The sequence below is a fragment of the Sorex fumeus genome, unplaced genomic scaffold (assembly GCF_029834395.1).
Source record: "Sorex fumeus unplaced genomic scaffold, SorFum_2.1 ptg000019l, whole genome shotgun sequence".
NCBI lineage: Eukaryota > Metazoa > Chordata > Mammalia > Eulipotyphla > Soricidae > Sorex > Sorex fumeus.
In genome coordinates this window covers 26,541,308-26,567,632 of record NW_026606076.1, presented here as the reverse complement: position 1 = coordinate 26,567,632, position 26,325 = coordinate 26,541,308, and the positions used below count along the sequence as shown (strand labels likewise).

Sequence of the window (26,325 nt, the reverse complement as noted above, 5' to 3'; positions counted from 1 at the left end):
CCTGCCCACTGTGCTATTGTTCCAGCCCCTGTAGAAAGTTTTTAGAAAAATTTATTTATTTGCTTTTTGGTTCACACCTGGCGATGGGTTACTCCTGGTTCTGCTCTCAAGAATTACTCCTGTGGTTCTCAGGGGAGCATATGGAATGCTGCGAATTTAACCCAGGTTGGCCACTTGCAGAGCAAACTGCCCTACCCACTGTTTGACCACTCCAGCCCCTGTTTTCTTTTTTCTTTTTCTTTAAAGAAGAGAGAGGCTCCCCCATGCAATCATAACCCAAACTGTGGCTCTTTCATGGGGCCAGAAGGGGGCGCTGATGCACGGGATTTCTTGGCCTCAGAGTCCTTCCTGGCTGGGCCTGTGAAAACCTTCTGTGGGATCCGGGAGGGGTCTCCAGACCAAGGAAGGGCTGACTTTTCTCTCTTGTGGCCAAACCCAGAACTTGTGTCGCGAAAGGCAGCACAGATGCCAACCCATTTTGCTTCTCCTGGGGAGAAAGAAGCATTAGTCAGTGTCCCCCAGGCGGGTCTTTGAGCCAGTGCCCAACGGTGTGGCTGGTCAGAACTTGGGGCTTTTGCTCCTGTCCAGTGCTCACAATTCTGACTTGTCCTCCAGGTTTCTGATCCTCGGGAAAAACAGAGGCAGGAGAAGATGGTGAGCTGCCATCGGACACACCGAAGCCAGGTAGGAGTGACAAAATGAGGTTATGCAGTGCCAGGAGCGTCAGGCTTCCTGGGATTTCTGTCTCTGACTTGCTTCAGGAAGGATCCTGCCGCCTTGTGAGAGCACCTTGCTCTCTGCAGTATGCGGCCACGTTTGTGTCAGTTTCCTTATATTTGGCTTTAGAATCACAGCATCTCAAAGATTACTGGTGCTCAGGGATGACACCTGACATGTCTCAGGGACCATATGGGGTGCTGGGTGTCAAAGGTTGGTGTCTGGGTATTTTGTTTTCGGAGCCACATGCAGTGATTCTGGGGATTATACTCTTGGCCCTGCACTCTGGCATTGCACTTGGCAGTCCTTAGAGGACCCTATTGCATGGCGGGTATCACCAGCCCTACCCACTGTCCCCAACTTACGGTCCTGTTACACAATCACGCTGCTTTGTTTCTTTTCGTAGTCACTTTTGTGCCACAGGGGAGATGCTCAGGACTTCCTCTTGCCTCTGTGCTCCGGATTTCCACCTGATATGCATCATGGTTCCCCGGGTGCTCTGGTCCTCTTTGTGCCCTGGCAGCTACAGTAACTCGGGCCCCAGGATATGTTTCCACTATTTTGTCCTCACTCTGGAGGGCGTCTTCTACTCTGTCACAGAGTCCAGCATTCATTGGCTGCTCTGTTTGCAGTTCTGGGCATGTGTTGGTCCCAGGGAGACAAAGCAAAGGATCTCTGGGGCCATCAAAGCTGTTGGGATTAAGACACTTTGAGAGGCATTTGCGGTGGCCCTGAACCATGATCAGAGTTCAACAGGCACATACGTGAATGCACAGCTTTCAGTCAGTGACTGGACATTGAGTGTCCCCTTCTCCCTAGAGCATGGGCTGTGGGATGCAGGGGGTGTGTGTTTCGTGTTTTGAGCTTAAAGCAGGGTTACTCATTTGGGTCCCACTGATTGTGTGTTCAGTTTTTACTCTCGGCAGTGCTCATAGGAGCAGTGGTGGAATTCCCTGGGGTCAGGAGCAAGTCTGCCACCTTCAGGAACATTCTAGTACAGCATCCTCACATTTTCATAGATGCAGCTGTCTTAGAGAGAAGTTGGGACCTGTCTGCCAGGAATTCGGGTGAAGCCTGGTTCCTCCCAAGGGGACAGACCCTGAGCCCCTCTAGGACCTTGTGGACCAGGCCTCACAGACCAGGGAACATGGTGGGGACAGACCCTGACTCCTGCCCCCTTTGTATGCCGGCTCAGGACACGATGACCTTCCCTGACGTGGCCGTGAGCTTCACCCCAGAGGAGTGGACATGCTTGGATGCCTCTCAAAGAAAGCTCTACAAGGACGTGATGCTGGAGACCTACCAGCACCTGCAGGCTATTGGTGAGAGCAGTGCGGGGCCAACCTGGTCTGGACAGACCCGTGTGGGCTTCTTGTGCTGGGTCCTGATTGTGTGTCCAACAGTCTGATGGTCCAGGACTAACATCCGTGCAGTAGCTGTTTCTCTAGTTCCTTTCCTCGTTCTCTTGTTGGTGCTCACCTGGCGATGCTCAGGGCTTACTCTAAGCTCTGTCCATAGGAATCAGTCTCTGTGGGTTTGGATGAATCTGCAGTGTTGGGGATTGACCCAGGTTGGCCTCTGAATGCAATCTCCCCGCACGCTGAACCATCGCTCAGGTCTCTCTAAATAGTTCCTGCCATTGCTGAGTTCTCTTCTCTGATCACTTCTAGTGCTACACATAATTTTTATTTATTTGTTTTGGTTTTGTTTTTATTTGGGGCAAAATCTGAATCCTTTTGTCTCTGTGCTGAGGGATCACTCCTGGGGGTGCTCAGGGGCCATGGGGTGCTGAGGATTGAACACACTTGGCAGCTTAAAAGGTTGCTATCTTAATTCTGATACTATTGCACCTGGCCCACAGCTTCAGTTATTTTGTTTTGTTTTGATTTGGTTTTGGGGGTTATACTTACAAATACTTAGGGATTATTTCTGGCTGTGTATTCAGTTATTCATCCTGGTTGTGGTCCAGGACATTGTGTGCTGCTGGGGATCAATTCTGTACGTGTGTGCAGTGTCTATGTCCTGCCTGCTGTAATATCACTCCCAGAATAGCTCCTTTATTTCTTAGGGCATCACCCCATCAGATGCTATTCTCATTTCAGTGCTCGTGGTCAATCCCAGTGGTTCTCGGTTCATCAAGACTCAGGGTTTGTGTCTGAACTATGCAGTTAGGGATCACAGATGATGGCTTGAGAGACCCTCCTGAATGTCTGGATCGAACCTTTATTGACCTTGAGCAAGTGCCTGACCTGCTGTGCTGTCTGTCTGGATCCTTTTGTTTATTTTTCAAACCAACTGGGGGCTATGGTCATCTTTGGCCATCTTTGGATTTGTTAAGCTTTGGGGTTTACTGCACTAAGGCATCAGTTCACGCAGGCTCAGGACATTGCATGTGATGCCGAGCCTAGAGTGACAGTACAGCGGGCACCGTGCTTGTCTTGCAAGATCTGGACATGCTTTCTATACTCAACATCCCATGTGATCCTCAAGCACCACCAATGGTAAGATTTCTGAGTACATGGTCAGCGAGAAGACTTGAGCATCCCCAGGTGCGGATCCTGAACTAGAGAAAAAAAAATACTACATACTGTGCTGTGATCAAACCCCTGATGGCCCTTTAAGACCTAGGCTATACTGTTTGTGGTATTTTCTGGGGCCCCATATTTCACTCTTAAATTAAGACCTGAATGTTAGCTCTTGGATAACTCCAAATCTGGAGCATTTATTCGTGCAGATTCTGTTCATGGCTTTCCAGTAATTTACTCTATTTTATTGGTACACATGGGATTTATTTGTCATGTTCTCCTTGTCTCTCATCCATGCTCCATCTCTGTGAGGTTCAGGGCATTCTGGGGTGAAGCCTGCGGTGATCTCCTGGCTGGAAGGAGGAACCCTGAGGCTGGGGAGGAGAAGCATGTATGCAGGTGAGTGTCTGAGAACCTTCCCTGGCTCAGGCCCTGGGCAGTGTGTGGGTGCCCTGAGCACACGTGAAACTCGCTGTTGACCCTGATACCTTGGGTTCCTGGATCCAGGCATCTGTGCTGCATTCACGCTGCCATGGATTGTCTGTCGTAGAATAATCTTGTGCTTTACCTTCTTGGCTTTGACATTATTTTTCCTCTTCTTCCAGTCGATAAAATTCTCACTCCTTGGTCCCCCTGTCTTTCCCTTACTGACCTGTCTGTACAGCCTATAATGTTGCTGTACCTTCAAAATATTTTTTGTCATTTTCGTTTAGTTAATAAGTAAGGCCACAATAAAACTATTTTGCCTCTGAGTGATAGTAATGCAGGAAATGCGCTTGTCCTGCACACTGTCCACCTGGTTCAATAACCAGCATCCCATATAGTTCCCTGAGCATCACTGCGAATTTTTAACAAAAAAAGGAAAAATGTCTTGTAGGATTGCCAAGCTTTTCGCAGCAATCCTCTGCGGAACCTTCCCTTTTCTGTGGGATACTTTGGACTGTGAGGACCATAGAGATGTCCTCAAGCTGTACTGCCTGGTTAAGGATGTTCCATTCGAAGAATTCTTACATTGTATATTGGGTTTGGTTTCAGAACTCAAAGGACGGCTTCAAGATTTGGGAACTCAGTCACCGAGTATGAGTGAGCCGGTAAGATTTGCAACTTTGGAATCAATATTATAATACTAATGGAAAATGTCAGTGGACCAGCATGTTATTTTTAAAGTGCAGGGCCAGGAATGGCCGGAATGAAATTCAGAGTATGATGCTTGAGGTCGAGGACCCTTATATTCACTGGGTGCTGACATCTCTGCTCAAAACCTAAAGAAAATTGTAATATGTTTCACGTAAATGCCGTGCTTTTTCATTTGATTGAAAGTATCTACAAATGGTAATTGTGAAAAGACCTGGTCTTTTAAGCAGGTCCATCCACATTGCTCCATGTGTTTCCCAGAGGCCTACTAGGAATAATCTCCGAGCACTGTATGGTGTACCCCCACCCCGAAGTGAAAACAAAATACAGAACAGAAAAAGTCATTGATCCTGAAAAGAATCTGCCAGCAGGTTAGATGTTTTCATTGGCCCCTGTGCTCAGTCTCAGCAGTGTTGGATGCAGCATTTCTTCATAAATGCTTTCCGGGCTGTACTCCACATTGAAGTAGAACTGAACCCAGAGTGTAGTGTTTTATTTTCTCTTGAATATGGTGCATCAGTTTTCTGTGGAGGGAGTTATTTCTGCTTGTTCATTAAGTTGAAAAAAATATTTAACAAATTAATGGCCCCTCATTCATCAATTTCCCATGTGTGTCTTATAGATACATTAGGTTAGTTCATGGTAATGCCATCCGCCTGTCGGGAATTGCATTGGTGTGGTGCAAATGTTAGAAACCAATCTGCATGTACCAATTTCATGTAACATGGAGACTCTTAAGGCATAGAACGATAATTGGAATTGTCTGCTGTTCTACAGGGAAGCAGCCAGCCCGAATGGAATGACTCTGACCCTTCAGACTGTGAAAAAGTCTCGAGTGTGCATTTGTGCCCTCAGCCACATGGGGATGCCAAGGCAGGCAGGATGGCCTCTGAGGGTGATCAGAATAAAGAGAGCAACCTCACTCTGAAGAATTCCTCTCCTGGGAAAATGTTCACACAGTCTGTTCTTCTCAGTCCACGGACACAAACCCCAACATTGGGGCAGAACCTAGAATGTGGTAGAGGAGCACTGTTTATAGTGAGTCCTTCACACCAAAAGGGCCACAAGCAAAGTCAACATGGATTGACCCTGTCCAAGAGTAAGGACTGTGGGGGAGCTTTCCCTTGTTCCCAGAACCATGATGTTCCCTTAGAAACCCACAGTGGAGAAAATCCCCAGGAGTGTCAGCAGCAAGGACATGGTTTGAATCCACTGTTACCCCTTTGTGATTACATGAACATCCACACTGGAGGGAAATCACATACATGTAAGGACTGTGCGAAGGCCTTCACTCGACCTTCAGAAATCTTAAAACATTGTAGAATTCATACTGGAGAGAAAGCATATGTGTGTGAGCAATGTAGGAAGGTCTTTGCTCACTTCTCACACCTTTTTAGACACAGGAAAGTTCATCCTGGAGAGAAACCTCATAAATATAAGGCACGTGCAAAGGCGTTCACTCAATCATCAACCCTTACTGGGCATATGAAAACTCATACTGAAGAGAGGCCTTATGTATGTAAGGAATGTGGGAAGGCGTTTAATTATTCCTCAGGCCTTACACGGCATATGAGAATTCACAGTGGAGAGAAGCCTTATGGATGTAAGCTATGTGGAAAGGCCTTCTCTGTGTCCTCAAGCCTTGATGTGCATATGAGGATTCACAATGGAGAGAAGCCTTATGGATGTAAGGTATGTGGAAAGGCCTTTGTTGCATCCTCAAACCTAATTAGCCATATGAGAATCCACACTGGAGAGAGACCTTATGTTTGTAAGGAATGTGGGAAGGCCTTTGTTGAATCCTCAGGCCTTACTCGGCATACGAGAATTCACAATGGAGAGAAGCCTTATGTATGTAAGGTTTGTGGAAAGGCCTTTGTTAGTTCCTCAAGCCTTAATTTGCATATGAGTATTCACAATGGAGAGAAGCCTTATGGATGTAAGGTATGTGGAAAGGCCTTTGTTGTATCCTCAAGACTGATCACCCATATGCGAATTCACACTGGAGAGAGACCTCATGTCTGTAAGGAGTGTGGGAAGGCCTTTGTTTCTTCCTCACACCTTAATGATCATGTGAGAATTCACACTGGAGAGAAACCTTTTGTTTGTAAAGAATGTGGGAAGGCCTTTGTTTGTTCCTCAAACCTTACTGTTCATGTGAGAATTCACACTGGAGAGAAACCTTTTGTTTGTAAGGAATGTGGGAAGGCCTTTCGTCGGCCCTCAGGCCTTACTGTACATAGGTCAGTTCACGCTGGAGCGAAATCTTTTATATGTCAAGAATGTTGAAAAGCCTTTCTGTTTCTTTCTCTTCTTAGGAAATATAAAATTCATAAATAGAACATTTTGGTAATGTCTATTGTGTTTGGACCATGGGATGCTGTGCTACAAAAGTGCAGCCAGGAAGGAAATAATCCTGGTAATGTGTAACAAACTTTCCTTGATGTCAGTCTATAAGGGAAAGTCTATGCCAGTGTCCCTGAATTTGAACTTGATGTGTATGTTAATATGTACTTTTTAGATTTTCTGGTGAAATCTAAGAGGAATGCGAATAAAAATGCAAAAAAAATTCCCTTTGCTCAGGGCTGTCAAGGTCAAGAGTGGCCTATTTAGTACCAGGATTTTGCTGCATAGCTTAGAGGCCAGCCACACTTGCTAGGGGAAAAGGCAGCTCAGTTAGAGAAGGCGTACCAAATAAAGGGTGTTAGGAGGATCCTCCCAGGATGGGAGAAGCATGCTGAAAGTAGAATATAGACCAAACATGGTTACCACTCAGTGCCTCTTTTGCAAACCCCAACACCCAAAAGGAGAGAGAGAACAAAGGGGAATGCCCTACCACAGAGAAAGCGTGGGATGAGGGGATGGGTGGTGGGAGGGATACTGGGGTCCCTGGTGGCGGGAAATGGGTACTGGTTGAGGGATGGGTATTTGTTCATTGTATAATTGAAACCGAAGCATGAAAATTTATAAGTCTATAGCTGTACTTCATGGTGACTCACTAATAAAAATCTTTAAAAAATGTGAATAAAAAGGCAAAAAAATCTCTTCTCTCAGGGCTGTCAAGGCTAACCATTGTCTTATTCTTTGTTGTGACTCTGGTTTGACTTTTTTTTTTGCTTTTTGGTTCCCGCTCAGTGATCCTCAGGGGTTACTCCTGCCTCCACAATCAGTAATTACTCCTGGCAGGGCCTGCGGACCATATGGAATGGCAGGGATTGAAACTGGCTGCCCCATGCGAGGAAAAAGCCCTCCCCTCTGGACTATTGCTCATGTCCCAGTGACTTGGTTTTGAGGCCCTGGGTTTGGGGGATTATGGCAGAGAAACAGCCACACCTTCGTCCTTCAGGGCCTCCTGATTCCTGTTCTTCGGAGCCACAACCAGTTGAGTCTTACTCCTCGCTCTCAGCTCGGTCACCCATACCTGGGGGACTCAAGATCATTATGGGGTACTGTGGTTGGAATCCAGGTGGGCTGTGTGTGACCAGCTCCTTCCCCTATGCCATCTCTGCCACCCATGTGTTCAGGTACTGGTTAATTTTGTGTCAGTTTAAAGGATAAATAATTCTGAAAGTTTTATCTTAGTTAAATGGCTCAGGCAAGGTTCTTTAGTGGAGTGCCGTGAAGACAGTTTGTTTTTTAAATTTTAAACTTTGTTTTTCCCATCTTTTTGGGTCATACCCTGAAATACTCAGGGATTACTCCTGGTGGTGCTCCGGGAACCCTGTTAAACCTGGTGCAAGGCAGATTTCCTGTCTGTTGTACCTACTATTGGAAACAGTTTAAATGAACTTTACAGTGTGTAGAAAGACATATAAAAGGATGGAAGGGGCCTCTTGAATCAAATGTTTGACAAGTGCCGGGAATATGGGTCAGCTCTCCACAGCCCAGCAGGCCGTTCTGTTTACCTCTGATTTTTCACAAAGTTGGTCATGTTCCCCATCAGTTCAATAATAATACAGAAAAAAGGTAAGTGTTGTATTTATTTATTTATTTATTTTTATTTATTGAATCACTGTGGGGAAAGTTGCAAAGCTTTCAGGTTTAAGTCTCAGTCATGCAAATATCAAACACATTTCCCTTTACCAATAATTATTTTTCACCACGAAGAACCCCAGTAACCCACCCAACCCTCCCAATGCCCGTGAGGCAGATGAATTCTAATTAACACTCTATCTACTTTGATTAGATTCATTGTTTTGACAAAAGATTCACCATTATTATTTATAGTTTACATCCCCAAATCAGACATGCTGAAAAGGCATTGTGAGATAATTTGTTTTCTACAGCTGGTCACAAGAATTAAATGATGTTTTGTGGCCATGCGATTTTGGATTTCTGGTATTTTGCTTATTAAGCCTGGAAGTATTTCTGCTGAGAGTCAGATAATTATGAAATTGGTTTCTGTGCTCTGTAGCTGTGGCTGTGCCAGAGAGCCGCTCGTGGGGGGCAACTCCTGACCTCGGTAGGGCGTGAAGAACAATCTGGGAATGCCCAACTTCCCATGAGGTTTCAGTTGCCCCATCACGACCAGCTCATACCTGGCTTTCCATAAAGCTCCGGAGCAGCTGCCATCTTTCTTTCCAGAGGGAAAAGGAGGAAGGGAGCAACACCCTTTCCCCTCCGGGCAGGCATGGTGGCATGCATTAACGCATAGTCCATTTACTTTTCTGCTGCAAGCTGCCGGGCTCTGCATTAAGTCCTTGTGCTTCTGGAGCCATGGTCGTGCCGGAGACCCACTCGTGGGGAGCAACTCGTGACCTCCAAGTGTTGTATTTAGAATTAGCAAAGTCCCAGAATGATAAAAAGGATTCAGATCTTCTTACAGGACAAAAAAGGCTCCAAGGTGACCAATATGACTTGCTGCCAATTAACGTCCATTTTTTTGGGTCAGAATATATGATGTTGGTGCAACCGGGCAGTGTTCAGGGCCTGCTCCTGGCTTTGCACTTTGATGGTTCTCGGGACAATTTAGAATTCTGAGAGTTGAACCCAGATCGACCCCATGAAAGGCAAGCACCACAAGTGACAAAGCAACTGTACTACACTCTTGCCCCATACTCTGGATTTAAAATTGTGCTTCTGAAACTGTTTTCTTTTTTGGGAAGAGTGCACTGGTTTGGTGTTTTCAAGGGGTAGTGTGTTGACTAGACCATGCTCTCTGATGTTCTTACCAGCCTCTGCTCCTGTTCCAGTGTCTGTCCAGCTCTCTGGGCTGCTGCTAGGCCAGTTCCTCTCTGCATCTCCAGGACTGACTTTGCAGTCACTGTTTTCACATCATCTTGATTACTTCCCCAAGAAACTCAGCACCCGGTGAATAGTACCAACCTTCCTGTTTTATCTTGAATCAATCCAGCTGCGTTTTTTTGATGGACTGTGTGTGGGAGCATTGGGTCATTGTTTGACTGACCAGGACAGGATCAGGGGTCTCCGTATCCACAGCCCCACACTGTGTGACCCACCACTCTCCGCAGCTACTTCTCCACACCATCACTTCCAGCTCCATGAATGGTCAGCAGCAGGTGGGCATGGGGCAGAGCACAGGGGCTGAGTTCGGTTCCTGTGGGACCTGCATAGGGCAGGGCTTCACTGTCTCAACCCTCCCAGCATGGGACTTTGCTCTGCTCTGTTCCGGAGCATTTGGCCCTGGCATCACTCATGTAGAACCTTCAGATTCAATTCAAAGGGTAGGGTCCCAGCCCCCTTGTAGTAGCAGACACAGTTGTCCTCTGTCCTTTGACTTTCATGATATGGCAGGGCCACATGTTGGTTCAGTCCCTCCAGGAGGCTAGGATTTGCAAATGAAACCTTTTCAGTATCATTTGTTTGATTTTGCTTGTGTACCATATCCAGAGATGCTCAGGGTCTACTTTTTTTGGCTTTTTGGGTCACATTCAGCGATGCACAGAGGTAACTCCTGACTCTGCACTCAGAAATTACTCATGGTGGTGCTCAGGGACCATATGGGATGCTGGGAATCGAACCCAGGTAGGCTGCACGCAAGCAAATGCCCTACCCACTGTGTTATCTCTGCAGACCCACTTAGGGTTCAGAAATTGCCTCCTGGGTTTTCCTTTTTGATGCGTGTTCACTGCTCGCGTGTTGGCAATCATCGAGCATTGACTGGACAGTGTTCACTGATGTTCTCTACGAGCCTTTGCTCATGTTCCAGCGTCTTTCCAGCTCTCTGGGCTGCTGCTAGGCCAGTTCCTCTCTGCTCTTGTGCTGGCTTAGAGTCACTGCTTTTACCCTACCTTGATTGATGATTGCCTGGAGAAACTCACTGTCCCGTGCCCTACCTGCTCCCTATCTCCTCTTTTACTTTGAATGAACCCCCTTTGCGATTTTCCTGATGGACTGTGTGTGAGAGCATTGGCTCATTGTTTGCCCAGTATGAGACCAGGGGACTTCTTACCCCTCGCTAGCCCTCCACTGTTTGACCGGCCAGTACAGCAGCTGCCTCTCCACCCCTTTATGTGAGCCCATCCCCCTGGTGCTACAAATTCACCTGGATAGGCATAATGGTTCTCTCCTACTCTGGAGTCTGGCTCTTTAAGGCTGCTTGTGGCAACAGAAGTGACATCACAGGAGGCCCTTCCTGGTGCTTCTATTCCTGGAATTTGTGTCAGTGTTATTGTTCACGTGGGTAAAGGACAGTGTAGGGCACCTGTGATGAAGTGGGACTCTGAAGGCCAACTTTGTGGAAGAACGGGGGTGATCTCCCGTGAGCTCCTGGTGGTTCCCCTGGTGTCCACACTGAGCTGCGGGTCCTCGGCAGCTTGGGGAGGACTTTTGCACTTGTTTTTCACTTGTTCCCTGATATCAGGCGATTCCTGAGGTGCGGTGGATCTTTGACAGGGTCAAGGGAGGAGGATGTGAGTGAGTGATCCTGGGGGGCTCCTGCGGCCACAATTGCCTCCAGCTCTGCAATAGAGCATCAGCGGGTGGATACGGGGCTGAGTGCGGGGGCTGTGGGCCTTGGGGGTGAGGGACCTGCCGAGGGCATGGGATTGGCAATCCTGCCCTCCAACTGACCTACATTAGGACTTTGGCCCGTGTCTCGCTGCTGTAAAATCTCCAGATTTACTTTGGGCAGAGTTGCAGCTCCTGCAATGCCAAGAGACCCTGTTATCGTCTGGTTTTTTCAATGGCTTCCCTTGTATGACGGGCCATCCAGAGCAGTGGATCATAGGTGACTGGGGTTTTAATTTCCTTTTGGGGCTATTTTTGTTGTGGGGAATGGGGGGCTCTGTATGCCTGAAGATACCCTGAGGTTTTACTCTGGTCCCTGACTCAAGTATTTTCCTGGAGTGCTCTGAGGGCCAATACGGATGCATAGGGATGCAAAGGATTGACTGGTGTCAACAAGGCAAGCATCTTACTAGTTTTACTGTGTTTTGGAACAGGAATTTCTGCTTCTTCACATCAAGTTGTAAAGCCCTGTCTAGACACTATCCATTGAGGTGAGTACTGGGGGTAAAGGGTGTGTGTGCAGAAATTGTTTATTTATTTATTTATTTTTTAATTTTTTATTTGAGGTACAATTAAAGACTTACAAACTTTCTTGAATGCACTTCAGTCATACAATGATTGAGTACCCATCTCTCCACCAGTGCCCATTATCCACCACCAATGGTCCCAGACGCAGGGTGGGGGAGCATGGGGAGAAAGTGGGTTTTTTTAAGAGGAGAAGGGCTGTGGTGTGATACAGTCACATTCTGGGCCATGGTCGTGGGGGGCAGCCCTCCTGCCAGCCTGCAGGGGGCGCTGATGCACGTGATCTGGCCTCCGAGTCAGTGCCTGGCTGTGCCTGTGAGAGCCTTTTGTGGGACCCCGGGAGGAGTCCTCAGGCCAAGGCAGGGCTGAGTTTTCTCTCTTCTTACCAAGCCCAGAGCTTGTGTTGCGAAAGGCAGCACAGATGCCAACCCATTTTGCCTGCCCTGGGGAGACAGGAGCATTAAACAGTTTCCCCCTGGCGGGTCTGTGAGCCAGTGCCCAGAGGTGTGGCTGGTCCTGGCTGGGGGTTGTCCTTCTCTCCAGTGCTGACTGCTCTGACTCTTCCTCCAGGTCTCTGATCCTCAGGAAAATCAGATGCAGGAGAAGATAGTGACATGCCATTGGACACACCATCCGTAGGTAGGAGGAGAGTGACAAGATAAGGTGATGCAGTGACAGGAGCGCTCAGTCTTCTTGTGCCTAATGTCTCTGAGTTGTTCCAGGAAGGATCCTGCATTGTGCCTTCTTGTTGGAGGGCCCGAATCTTTCTGTATGAGACCATGTTTGTTTCAGTTTTGTTTTTTTTGGCTTTTGAACCACACCCAGGTTAAAGAGTACTCATAAAGTAGTGCTCAAGGATGACTCCTGACATGTCTCAGGGACTATGGTCTGGGTATTTTGTTTGGACGGCTATACCTAGTGGTTCTGGAGATTATTCTTGGCCCTGCACTCTGGCATTGCACCTGGCAGTGCTTGGGGAACCATATGGGAAGATTGGGTTCACAGCCCGACCTTCTGTTCTATTACTCCATCCTGCTGCTTTATTTTCTTTCCTGTTTACTTTTGTGCCACAGTGGAGGTGCCCAGGCCTTCTTTTCTCTGTGCTCTGGATTCCTACCTGATGCATATCACAGGTCCCCCGGGTGTGCTGGCCCCGTTTTCGCCCTGTCAACTACGGTGACTCAGATCCCAGAACATGTGTTTCCCCTATTTGTCCTTTCTGCTCTGGAGAGCCGTGCCTGCTCGGTCACACAGTCCTGCATTCACTCGCTTCTCTGTTTGCAGTTCTGGGCCTGCGACATCTTCTTGGGTCACACCCAGAAATACTCAGGGATTACTCCTGGTGGTGCTCTGGGACCCTCTTAAAGGTAATGCAAGAGAAATGTCCTCCCTGCTCTCCTATCTCTTTGGCCCCTACTGGAAACAGTTTAAATGAACTTCACTGTATGTAGAAAGACGTTAAAAAGGACGGAAACATTTGATTCAAATGTCTGACAAATGTTGGGTATATGGGTCAGTTCCCCACATCCCAGCACTCCCCAGGCTCTCCACATCCCAGCAGGGCCTTCCATTTACCTGTGATTACTCACAAGGGTCATCAAGTTCCTGTATTCCACATGTCAATTCAATAATATCAGAGAAAAAGAATAATCATTGTATTTGGAATGAGCAGAGTCCTATCAATCTCGTAGTCACCAGCATCCTGAAAAGGATTCAGATCAGTTAAAAGGCCTTAAAAGGCTCAAAAGTGACTGGAATGGTTTGCTGCCTATTATCCTCCATTCTTAGGCTTGGAATATACTCTAGGTTTTATGTGTACATGTATATACATAAATATAAATTTGATATATATAATTTATATGGTATATATTATGTATAACACAAATACTCCATATATTATATGTATGTATATATGTATGTATCTATGTATGTATGTTTGTCTTTGGTACACACCTGGCAGTTCACAGGGCTTACTCCTGGATTTTCACTTTGATGGTGCTCAGGGGACCCTTTGGAATTCTGAGGATTTAACCCAGATTGAACCCAGACCACATACAAGGCAAATGTCCACCCCACTGTACTACCCCTCTTGTCCATACTCTGGATTTGAAATTGTGTTTCTGAAACTGCCTCCAGTGGTTTTCCTTGTAGGCAAGAGTCCACTGGTCAGGCGTTTTCAAGAGGTAGCGTGTTGGCTGGATAGTGCTCTCTGATGGTCTTAGCAGACTTTTCCCCTTCCCAGTGTCTGTCCAGCTCTCTTGGCTGGTGCTCGGCCAGTTTCTCTCTGCATCTCTAGGGCTGGCTTCAGAGTCACTGCTTTCACCCCATCTTGATTACTTCCTCAGTAAACAAAATGTCAGGTGCCTTGTACAAACTTGCCTGTTTGACCTTGAATCAACCCACATGTGTTTTTCCTGATGCACTGTGTGAGAGAGCAGTGTTTCAATGGTTCACTAACCAGTACAGGGTCAGGGCTCTTGTCCTTACCCCAAGCCTCCCCACTGTGTGACCCACCACTCCAGCAGCTGCCTCTCCAGTACTATTTCCAGTCCAGACCCCTTAAAGCACCAATTCACCTGGGTGGTCACAGAAGGTCTCTCTTCATCTGGACCATAGCCCTTTAAGGATCCTGGTGGGTGCGGAAGTGATGTCACTGAACTGGTACTTTCAGCATCCTTTCTATTCTAGTCGTGGTTGCCTGGCTCAGGCCGCCATTGGTCTAGTAGGTAGAGGAGAAATTGGTGGCCCGTTTGACAGGGCGATTGTGGAGGCCGATTTTGTGGTTCACATGTGTGAGCAAGTGATTGTGGGAGGGTCCCCTTAGCCAGGATCGCCTCCAGGTTCAGGAAAGGTCAAAGGTGGGTGGGTGCGGGGCTGAGGGACCTGCACAAGGCGGGGCTTAGCCCTCTCAAACCTGCCAGCACTGGACTGTGCTTGACTCTTTCCAGTGCCTTTGGCCCTGGAATCACTAGTGTAGAACCTTCAGATTCACTTCAAAGGGCAGGGCCCCAGCCCCCTGAAGCGGGTGACCCAGTTCTACTCTGTGCTTTGATTGACTGTTGTGATGGGAAAAGGCCACCCAGTGGATCATTCCCTGTGGGTGGGTGAGGTTTGCAAGTGAAACTTTTTCTTTTTTTTTTTTTGCCTTTTGGGTCACAACCGGCGATGCACAGGGGTTACTCCTGGGTCTGATCTCAGGAATTACTCCTGGCGATGCTCATGGGACCACATGGGATCCTGGGAATTAAACCAGGGTTGGCCGCATGCAAGGCAGAGGCCTTGCTGACTCTGCTATCGCTCCAGCCTCTTCATTATTTTTTTGGTTGGGCTTGTGTACCGTATCTGGAGATGTGCAGGGTTTACTTTTGGTTCTGCAGTTGGAAATTCCTGCTTATGGTATTCGGGGATCATATGGAATGCCAGGGATTGATCTGGGGGGGCAACATGCAAGGCACATTCCCTGTCCGCTTTACGGTCTCTCGTCCCAACTTTTGTGTCTTTTTTTCTAGGTCAAGAATTTCTGCTTCCTAAGGTCCAGTTGCAAAGCACCCCACACATGTAATCCCTTCCTGACCAGATGACCCCCAGCTGTTGTGGTGAGTATGGGGGTAAATTATGTGTCATTTTTAAAGAGAAATAGTTGATTTCTTGGGTGTAAGGTGTTGTTGGGGAAGCCTTGCTCAGGGTCACTCCTGATGCGGTGGAAATAATTAACTTAGAAAGGGCCAGAGCAATAGTACAACCAGCAGGGAGCTTGCCTTTAAGCGGCCAGCCCAGGTTAGATCTATGTCTGGTATTTCACATACTCCCTGAGCCCCACTAGGACTGAGCCCTGATCCCATAGCTGCAGTAACCCCTGAGCACTGCCAATTGTGGTCCAAAATTAAAACACATGCACACATTCAGACATACTCACACATAGGATGTGTGGAACAATGAAAGAGAGTACTAGTATTTAAGAGAAAATATGGATTTCTGCAGCATAGAAAAAGACAGAAAAGGGGACCTAAGGACCTGCTTTAAATGTTTCACTCTAGAATTTGTCTTTACACATGAGTGTTGGATATTAACCGTGAGTGTTTTAGGCTTGATGAGTAAATTGCCAACTTTTCTTCCCCTCAGAGAAGGTCACAGTACTCTTTTGAGCACTCCCAATCCCCCAAGTTTATCTTTATCTCATAAAGTCAAACATTCTGGTGACTCTGGACTTTGTATCTGTAGTCATTTATTTGCATTTCTTTATCCCCTCTAACCTATATAGTCTAGAATCTAGGATCTATTACTATAGAGCAACGTTCTTTGCTTCAGAAAGGAAAAAGTTAATATGAAGTGCTGAATATTTAAGGGTTAATTGACTTTAAAATATATTTACTCCTGGGCATCCATCATAATTACTTGACTCAGGCTTCAGTTGCCGTATTTTCTAACCCCAGAAAACTGGATCCCACCGAGAATCTCTGGTTTGACCAGTGGCAAGCATCAAAGCTAATTTGGCTTCAATATGGGACAGTCTAGAAACCAAAAAGCAAGTATGTTCTTGTTTCCAAGCCATCATGACCTAAAAGACCAGACCCCATGGAGTAACAGGGCCAAGGACTCCGTGTGAAATTTATGGAAAAAGCACAGTCATCTTTTAACAATAGTTCCTGAACCTAGATAAGTAAGTTTTGAAATGTTTCTTACTGTGTGTATCCAGATAACTGCACATATTAATAAGAAGTTAACTTAATTATTTAATATGTACAAACAGGGAAAGAGCGAAGCAATATATATCTTATATCCCCTGAGTGAATTTCTCAGACAGAACGTCTTCTTGATTTAATCCCCCCTCCCCCATAGAATTGCCTCTGTTGAAAAGCTTGACCTCTGTAAATGGTAAATCACAATATATGCAGTCCTGTACCTTTATATAAGCATGTTCAGATGTTGTATAAGCATGCTATTCGGTTCTGAATTAAAGGTCTACTGTGCACTGGCCATCAATTGTTGTGGTCCCTGTGCTTTGTTTCTCTGGAGAGATGGACCACCAAACGCCTCATACCATGCGACCTACCGACTCAGTATTCTTAACATCAGGCAACCTGGGAAGTTGCCTCAGAATTCACACTTGAGTATTTGTTGTTGTTTCGTTTCATTAGAGTTACCTTTTGAAGTTGCAGTATTTTTGGTAAACACCCTGCTTAGTCTGTGCCTTATTCCTGTCTCTGCGTTCAGGGATCACTTATGACAGGGGTCAGGGGCCCATATATGTGCTAGTGTATTGAACCTGGTTCAGTCAAGTGCAAGGTGAATGTTTTACCCGCTGTATTACCACACCAATCCACAAGATATAATACTCATGGTTTAAAAGTAGACTCACTCGAGAAATTCCAGTTGTCAGACACACGTAAAATCATGGTTCATAGTAAACACCCTGGATATCTGGGTAATTTTGTGATACAAGACACTGTTCACATGGTTTTCAGAGCTATTCCTACAAAGTAGGAGCAAGTGTTGGATGAGGCTCATGTGCTGAATTGGGATTACAGTAAATAATGACCTGGATGGCCTAGGTTCCACAGGTCAGACATGGGACTGCCTGGGGCTCACCCGACCCCAGAAGTGACCTTGTTCCCTGGACTAGAGCTCGCTGGCCTGTGTCCCTGACCATTCTGCAAGAGGGCAGCTGGAGGTTTGTCCACGCTGAGTCCCTGTGGCTGGCCCCACAGCAGAGCCACTAATGGACCAATTGTCACTGTCACCTGCAGGGTTCGTCTCTGCATGGGACCTTCTGGCCTCAGAGTTAGTCCCTGGCCTTAGGGACCTTCCTGTAGGGCCTATAGTGGATTCCCAGGGCTCAGGCAGGGCTTCAGTTTCCTCCCCTGTAGGCTGAGACTAGCCCTTCTGTCCCAACAGGTAGCCTGATCACAACCCACTTCTCTGTCCCCTGGAGAGGCAGGAGCATCTGGAAGTGTATCCCTGCGGATGGGTCTGTGAGCCAGTGTACAAGCGTCTGGCAATTCACTACATTTCTTGTTCCAATGCACGGACTTCAGGTCAGGTGGGGGGGGTGGGGCTGGCTGTGCTCCTCTGGTGCTCACGGCTCAGGTCTTTCCTTGGAGCCTCCTGCTGATCCAAAGGAAAAACAAAGGCAGGAGATGGTGGTGTGCCCTCTGCCACACCATCCTCAGGAATGAGAGCGACAAGATGACCCAGTGCAGTGACAGGAGCACGCAGGGTGGCCTCAAGCTCCTGGATCCAGACATCTGTGCTGAGTTCATGCTGCCCTTCATCCCCCTGGACTCTCCATCATGGAATGATCTGTGCTTTAATTTCCTGGCTTTGTCGTTAATCTTCCTTATCTGTCAGGTATGTAGAAAAGTCCATGGGAATCTCAGCCTTTGATCATCCTGTATGTGCCTCAGCAGGGTGGTTGTGCAGCCTGCAACTCCGGATCCCCTTTTCTGGAGCAGCCAGACCCCCAATGCCCTCTCTAACACCATGCGTATCTCTGCCCTTGGATAATTATATAATTTTGAGTAAGAAGTTTATCATTGTTTAGGTTTTGCGCCCAGCCATAGTCACACGTGACTCCTTGTGGGTCTCAGGTATAAGTAATGGCCATGCGCCCAATGTGTTCAGGGATCTGAGACCTGAGCCTCAAGCTAAGCACACGGTCTCTGTGCTGTTCTCTCGTATTCCTCTTAGTCATATTTTTGCCTTTGTTTTTAAAAAATGAATGAGTCCGTAACAAAATTAGTTTGGGTCAGGACGTGTACAGCAGGGAGCGCACTTGCATTTTAGGACACTGACCGAGTTTTGATCCCCTGAATTCCATATGGTCCCGTTATCTGGTGTGGTCAAAATACAAAACCCAAAAGCTAGTTTGTTAACCAAGCTACTCACAGTGATCACCTAAAAGGTCTACCCTTTTCTTTGGGCCTGTTTTTACTGTGAGAACTATCAAGATGTCCGCTATCTGCTGGGCCTCATTCTACTATCCACTGAGTAACTCTTACATTCTGTTTTGTTCGAGTTCAGAACTCAAACTCCAACTTTGGGATTCAGTATTACCACATTTTGATCCACTACAAAAGGATCATCGATTACAAGTGAGCTGGAAAGATTTGCATGTTCAGAATAAATATTATTATGCCGGTGGGATTTTCAGTGGACCAAGCATGTGACTTGAATGGAGGCACCTGGCATCCTTTGCTGTCAGCAGATCTCCAGACTCTGGACACCGCAGGGAGGAAATCCACAGCCTTATGCCAAGAGTAATAGGCTCTTAGCCTCATTGGGTGCTAAAATCAGTAGTTTCAAGGTTTAAAGACGTTCTGTTTTTTTTAAATACCAAAATGATACTGAGTTTTTCTCTTACAGAAAGTAAGCACAGGTGGACATTGTTGAAAAGAAGTAGTAATAGTGTAGTGGGAAGTGTACTGCTTTGTCCAGGGATGGAAACCAGGTTCTATATCCAGCACCTAATATGGTCCCCACAGCCCCACTAGGAGTAATCTGTGAGCACTGTTTCGTGTGACACTGCCCCAACAAATAAACACAAACAAAAAGCCCCAAAAACCTCATTGATCCTGACATTAACTCAATTAGTTTCGATGTCTTCAGTGGCCCCTGTGTTCTCAGATTTGTGCGGATTCAGCCTTGCCTTTGTACATGCATCCCGAGCTCCATACTGAGCTACAACCGAACCCAGACTCTGGTGTATATTTATTTGCTTGAAACTGGTGCTTCCATTTTCTGTATAGGAATTATTTTCACTTACTGTGTTCTTCATTGAGTTGAGAAAGAAATGGACACACGTTAATGGCCAACACTTCTGTCAATTTTGCATGTCCTTCTTGCAAAAACATTTTGTCATTCCAGGAAAAGCCATACATGTGTCGGTAATTGCATTTGCCTGGTGGAAATGTTAGACACCAAATCTGCAGGGCTTGACATTTTTTGACAGGGAGACTCAAGAAATCAAGAAATCATTGGAATCCTCCTCTGCTGTTCTCCAGGGAAGCAGCCAGCCTCGATGGTATGTCTCTGATCCTGTGCACCATGACAGTCTCTAAATACTGGAATCAGGGATGATTTAAGCCCACCCTTTACAGTAAATTTCTGCATCCATTGTTACACAGATGAGTGACATCATTTTGTTTGTGTTTCTTTTTCTGCCTAACTTTATGCAACACAGTATCTTTTCGTTCCAACCCTGTTGCTGCATAAAATCAGTAATTCTAAAACCTAAAAAAACTTCTTTGTATTTATTTATCTTTTTCCTTTTTGGGTCACACTCAGCGATGCTCAGTGTTTACTCTGGGCCCTCCACTCAGTAATTACTCCTAGCGATGCTTGAGGGACCATATGGGATATCCAGGATTGAACCCAGATCGGCCGCATGCAAGACAAAAACCCTACCCCTGTACTATGGCTCTGAGCCTCCAAAATCTCTTCTTAATACAGAGGAAATACTGTGATTTTACATTGAATAGACAGCAAAGACAAGTGGCGTGTGTTGAAAAGAACAGGATGGTGCAACACTATTGATTTTGCATTAGGAAGGGCACTTTTTTGCACCAGGAAGGAAACCTGGACTCCATCCCAGCACCCCACATGTCCCCCAGAGCCCCAGCAGCAGGAATCCTTGAGCAATGTTTGGTGTGACCCTCTCCCCACCTAAGTAAACAGAACAAGAAAGAAAAAACTCATTGATCCTGGAGAGGAATCTGCTTCAGGTGAGATGTTTTCACAGTGTCCCTCTCGGGTGTGTGGGGATGCATCTTTGCCTTCGCCCATGTATCCTGGGCTCCACACTGAGCTGGAACCAAACCCAGTCTCAGGTCCCTTTTATTTTCAGTCTAAACTGGTACTTCATTTTTCTGCAGAGGGAGTTATTTCCACTTACTATGTCGGTTCATTGAGTTGAAAAAAAAAATTATATAGCTATGTGACCCCACATCGGTCACGTTTGCTTGTCCGTTTTATTGAAACATTAGTTGTTGATTGGAAAATCTGGTCACATGCCAGAATTTCTATTGAGGGGGTTAAATGTTAGAAACCAACCTGCAGATGTAGAACCTTCTGGACAAGGAGACTCTCAGGTACAGCACACTAATTGGAAGCCTTCTCTGCTGTTCTTCAGGGAAGCAGCCAGCCTAGGTGGGTTGTCTGATCATGTGCACTGTGACAGAATGTCGAGTGACCAGTTGTCTCTTCAGCCCCATGAGCATGCCAAGCTCTCCCCTGGGAAAAGCTACTCAGAGACTGTTCTGCTCAGTCCATGGATACAAACTGCCCCAGGGGAGAAGCCCCTGGACGGTGGGAGAGGTCACAGTTTATAGAGAGTCCTTCACACCGACATTCTCATAAGCAAAAACACCATGGCCCAAACCCGTAAGGAATGTGGGGGAGCCTTCCCATGTCCTCAAAACCTTTGTGTTTCCTTAGTAAACCACACAGGTGGACAGAATCCCCAGGAATGTCAGCAGCAAGGACAAACTTTGAGTCCAGCATCAACCCGGTGTGACCATGTGAACATCCACACAGGACAGAAACCATATACGTGTCAGCAATGTGGGAAGGTCTTACATCAATCCTCCTACCTTATTATACATAGCAGAGTTAATACCGGAGAGAAACCATATGCATGTAAGATGTAAGGACAGTGGGAAGCCCTTTGCTTCTTACTCAAGCTTTTTTTTTTTTTTTTGCTTTTTTTGGGGGGTCACACTCGGCGATGCACAGGGGTTACTCCTGGCTCTGCACTGAGGAATTACTCCTGGCGGTGCTCAGGGGACCATATGGGATGCTGGGAATCGAACCCAGGTCGACCGTGTGCAAGGCAAACGCCCTATCACTGTGCTATCGCTCCAACCCCTCAAGCCTTTTTTAAGTACAAGAAAATAAAAACTGGAGAAAAGCCTGTTATATGTGAGGTCAGTGGGAAAGCTCTTCCATACCAGATGACTCCTCATTACACATAGGGAAATTCAGAGTGGAGAGAAACCTCATAAATGTTGGTTTTTGGTAACGCCTTCACTCAATGCTCAGCCCTGACTATGCATATGAAAACTCATTCTGGAGAGAAGCCTAATATATGTCAGGAGTGTGGGAAATCCTTTACTTGATCCTCAAAGCTTATAGTACATAGGAGAATCCACACTGGGGAGACACTACATACCTGTACAGAATGCGGGTAGACCTTTATTTACATCTCCAGCCACTTTACTACATCCTCATATACTGCTTGTATCAAAAGGATTACACAACAAAACTTTATGTATGTAAAGAATTTGGGAAAACCTTGTTTCCCTCTGATCTTTGGAAACATGGTAAAATTCATATTGAATGGTCACGGTCACAGTCATGGTCCTTCCATTGTTCATCGATTTGCTCGAGCGGGCCGAGTAACGTCTCCATTGGATACTTTATTGTTACTGTGTTTGGCATATCGAATGCATCACGGGTAGTTGCCAGGCTCTGGCGTGCGGGCGAGATACTCTCGGTAGCTTGCCGGGCTCTCCGAGAGGGGCAGAGGAATCGAACTTGGGTCGGCCATGTTGGCTGCGTGCAAGGCAAACGCCCTACCACTGTGCTATCGCTCCAGCTCCATATAGAATAACTAATAAAAATTCACAATATCAGAACAGGATCGCTCAGTGGAACCTATTTTGTTTGGCCAAGGGAGTGGGGCGTGCAGAAAGTGTACTTCGTCGCTGCTACAAAAGTGCCACAAGCACAATGTTTTGAACATCTCAAATCTACGGAATCCACAGAACTCTGGCAGGGAGTAAGAGAAGTTTTGGGGTCCTCCCAAATGCACAGCAGATTGGGTGTGTGCCTTGCACGTGGTCGACACGGGGTTGATACCCAGCATCCCCTATGGTCACCTGAGCACCGCCACAAGTAATCCCTGAGTACCGAGCGAGGAGAAACCCCTGTGCAACATCCCGTGTGACGACAGAAAGCAAAAAACTTTATAGGGGGAAGATGTGTGAGGATGTCCATGATGGGAAAAAGGGTCAGGAAAAGGAGACAGAACTCTGAGAAATCTCTTGGCTTGCCTTGGCCAACCTGGGTTCCATCTTCCACACCATAGAAAGCCTGGCACTCCCCACACATTTAGTCCTGCTGTGACCACCCCCAAATAAATCCAGGGCACTGGTGTGGCAGTGTTGGGGGCTACAGAGTGGGACAAGTATCAGGGGTCTCTCTGAAGAGAGCTTGGAGAGTCCTGGGAAGTTTCAGAAGGTTCTGGAACTGGGTGAGGCCGGGGTGAACATTCCTGAGAGAAAGGACCCTGGGCAGGGACGAACATGCTCCATAGCGCTGTCTTGTGGCGACGGAGAGGAAGTGTCTCGTCCCGGGTTTACACGAAGATTTCCAGAGTTGGGCTTTGCTTCAGTGATTAAGGATCAAGCCTCAGGCAATAGCGCAGGAGGAAAGTGGGTAGTAAAGCGCTTCCTTTGCAGCAGTTAAACCGCATCTTAACCCAGGCACCCCCTTTAGTTCCCTGAACACCTACAGGAGTAACTAAGGAAAGAATAGCCAGGAGTCACCCCAGAATATTGCTGTGTGTGGCCCCCAACCAGAAGCTAGCAAACGAAAACCATAACCTCAGTTTCTTTGTAAGCGGATTCCTTCACCTCAGGCCCGGAGTAACAACGAGCTGAATCTTGCTTTGACCTCGCCAGCTACACATAGAACAGAGAAATGACTTTTATTGAAATGTAGGGTGATGAGGTATGGGGGTGACCAAGAGAACAAACCTTTCAGATGGGGTTCTTCGAGATAGAAGATGGGGGGGAGGCAATGCTTTGTGCCCAACACAGGTCAATTCCCGGCATTATGTAGGGTCCCCGAGTGCCCGCAGAAGGTCTGCTCTGGCCACCTACCCCCCTCCCCAATAAAGAACCCAGTGTCACTTGCCCAGAGAGTCAGTATGGTGGGTGGGGAAGGGACGAAGATCATGTTTATGTTGCTTCAAACCCCACTAAGAGCAGCAAATTCTGAACACCTAATTAAGAAGCCAGAGACTCTTGCGGAGTCAGTGCGTTTGTGTGTGTGGGGGGGGAGGCTCTGGAGGGAGGCAAGCATCTGTTTGGGGGGGTCCACACAGTAATGCTCAGGGGTTGGTCCTGCCCATTGTTAAATATCCCTGTCGGTCGCTGGGGTCTATATGGGGTCCAGAGTTCCAAACTGATTCAAGGCCTTCCTTACCCACTGTTATCCCACTATGGTCCCAGGCTATGTGCTTGGTTCTTAATGACCCCCAGCATTGAAGCCAACCCGAGGGCTGGAAATCTTAAGGGTGGGGAACTCGGGCAACGGGAGTTCCGCTTAAACGCCACGAGATGGCGCTGTGGGGGCGTTTCCGTCCCTCCCTAGGCCCAATTTTGTAAGAAATTTCCACCCTTGCATTTGCTTCAGGTGTGGGGTAATTAAGGATTAAGCATGCAGCCTGGGGCGTGCAGCAGTTGCAAAACCCTTAGGGCACTTGTATTGCATTCTGCAGACTTGGGTACCTTCTCCGGTATCCCATATGGTCCCCCAATTATGCCAGTCGTGATTCCTGAGTACATAGCCAGTAGTCACCCCTGAGCATCGTCAGCTGTGACCCCAAAAAAATAAAAAAGGAGGGGCTGGAGCAATACCACAGCGGGTAGGGCGTTTGCTTTGCATACGGCCGACCTGAGTTCGATTGCCAGCATCCCATATGGTCCCCCAAACACTGCCAGGAGTGATCCCTGAGTGTAAAGCCCGGAGTAACCCCTGAGCATAGCCGGGTGTGACCTAAAAAGCAAAAAAAAATAATAATAATAATGAAAAAATGTCACTGTCACTGTCCTTCCGTTGTTCATCAATTTGCTCGAGTGGGCCCAGTAATGTCTCCATTGGAGACTTTGTTGTTACTGTGTTTGGCATATCGAATACATCACGGGTAGCTTGCCAGGCTCTGTCGTGCGGGCGATATACTCTCAGTAGCTTGCCGGGCTCTCGAAGAGGGGCGGAGGAATCGAACTCGGGTCGGCCATGTTGGCTGCGTGCAAGGCAAACGCCCTACCGTAGTGCTATCGCTCCAGTCCAATAATGAAAAAATACAAAAAATAAAAAGAGGAAAGAAATCAGAGCATCTGCAATCTAATGCCGTCAGATTCCTTCAGATTAAACCTTAGTGGGGTACCAAGATGAATCTTGCTTCCACATCCCTCATTCTCACAGAATGGGAGGAGGACACCGTCAGAAATTTGGGGTGTCAGGTTGTGGGTGCACAATTACAGGAAACTTTCATTAAGTAGTTCAGCCAGAGAATAAACAGAGAGGGGTTAGAACTTGCCTTGCTCAGAGAGAGAACATAACATTTTAATTTAAATTTTTAAAAAGTGAAAATTTGCCTTCTTTGTGACAGATGAGGTTCAATCCTAGGCATTTCTACTGGTCCCCAGAACCTCGTGGGCCCACACCAAACCCTCATAAAAATTAAAAATCCTCAGCAGTGGGACTGGAGCGATGGCACAGCGGTTAGGACGTTTGCCTTGCACCTGGATGACCCGGGATCAATTCCCAGCAGCCCATATGGTCCCCTGTGCATCACCAGAAGTACTGAGTGCAGAGCCAGGAGTAACCCCTGTACATAGCTGAATGTGACCCAAAAAGAAAACAAATCCTCAGCAGATTTGGTGTATTTAGAATTTCCAGGGAAGGACATTGGCTGCCGAGGCTCATTATTACAATTTTAAATAAAAGTTCTTCCTAACCGACCCCAAGTTCCTCTGACAGCAGGTACCTTCACCCCAAACTTTGGAGATGTTGGAGTTGAATCTGGCCTCTGCCATTCTCCTTATGGAGATCAGAGCACTTGGGACTTTTCATTTGTATGTGAACCCCAAAGATCTCTTAGGGAGGGAGGAAGATACACGGTCAAAAATGTGGGGAGCTGACGTGTAGGATGCAGGGGCTGGAGACCTTTAAGAACGGGTCGGATTGAAGACATGGTACTGTGGGAAAGCAAAATTTTCTTCTGTGCTCCCCCTGGGTTCCATCTCAGGCACCATATAGGGTCATGTTGAGCTGCCCTAAAAAAGTTTGCGGCTGTGCACAGCACACACCCTAAAATAAGCCAGAGCCACTAGCTTGGCCAGTCAGCTTTGGGGCTGTGGATACAGCTCCTGTGTACAGAAATAATTTTTTCCCTGCAGAAATTCTGAGGGTCCTGGGAAGCTATAGCCGGTGATAGAGGCTGATCAGGATCAGGAATGAATCTTTGTTACAGATACGTTCCAGGGGGGGGGGGGACGGAGCTGCCACACAGCGCCCTGTCGTGCTGCATTGGCGGAAGAGCCTTGGCCCGACTTTAATGCCTAAAGATTTCCAGCCCTTGGGTTCGCTTCCATGTTACCCTGCGGGTCACTAGGATCTAGCAGGCCGCCTCAGGCCGTGCAGCAGTAGCCGAGCATCCAGGGCGCTTGCT

At 47.1% G+C, this 26,325-nt stretch overlaps 1 protein-coding gene across 1 annotated transcript in view; it reads left to right on the top strand.

The window, feature by feature from the left end:
* The window catches only part of LOC130022028 (zinc finger protein 571-like), a 91,183-nt gene that overhangs the window by 2,833 nt on the left and 62,025 nt on the right, over positions 1-26,325 (top strand). Inside the window, exon 3 of the mRNA XM_056112747.1 lies at positions 5,774-6,500. Coding sequence (XP_055968722.1) covers positions 5,774-6,500 — 727 coding nt within the window. The remainder of the gene's footprint in view (positions 1-5,773; positions 6,501-26,325) is intronic.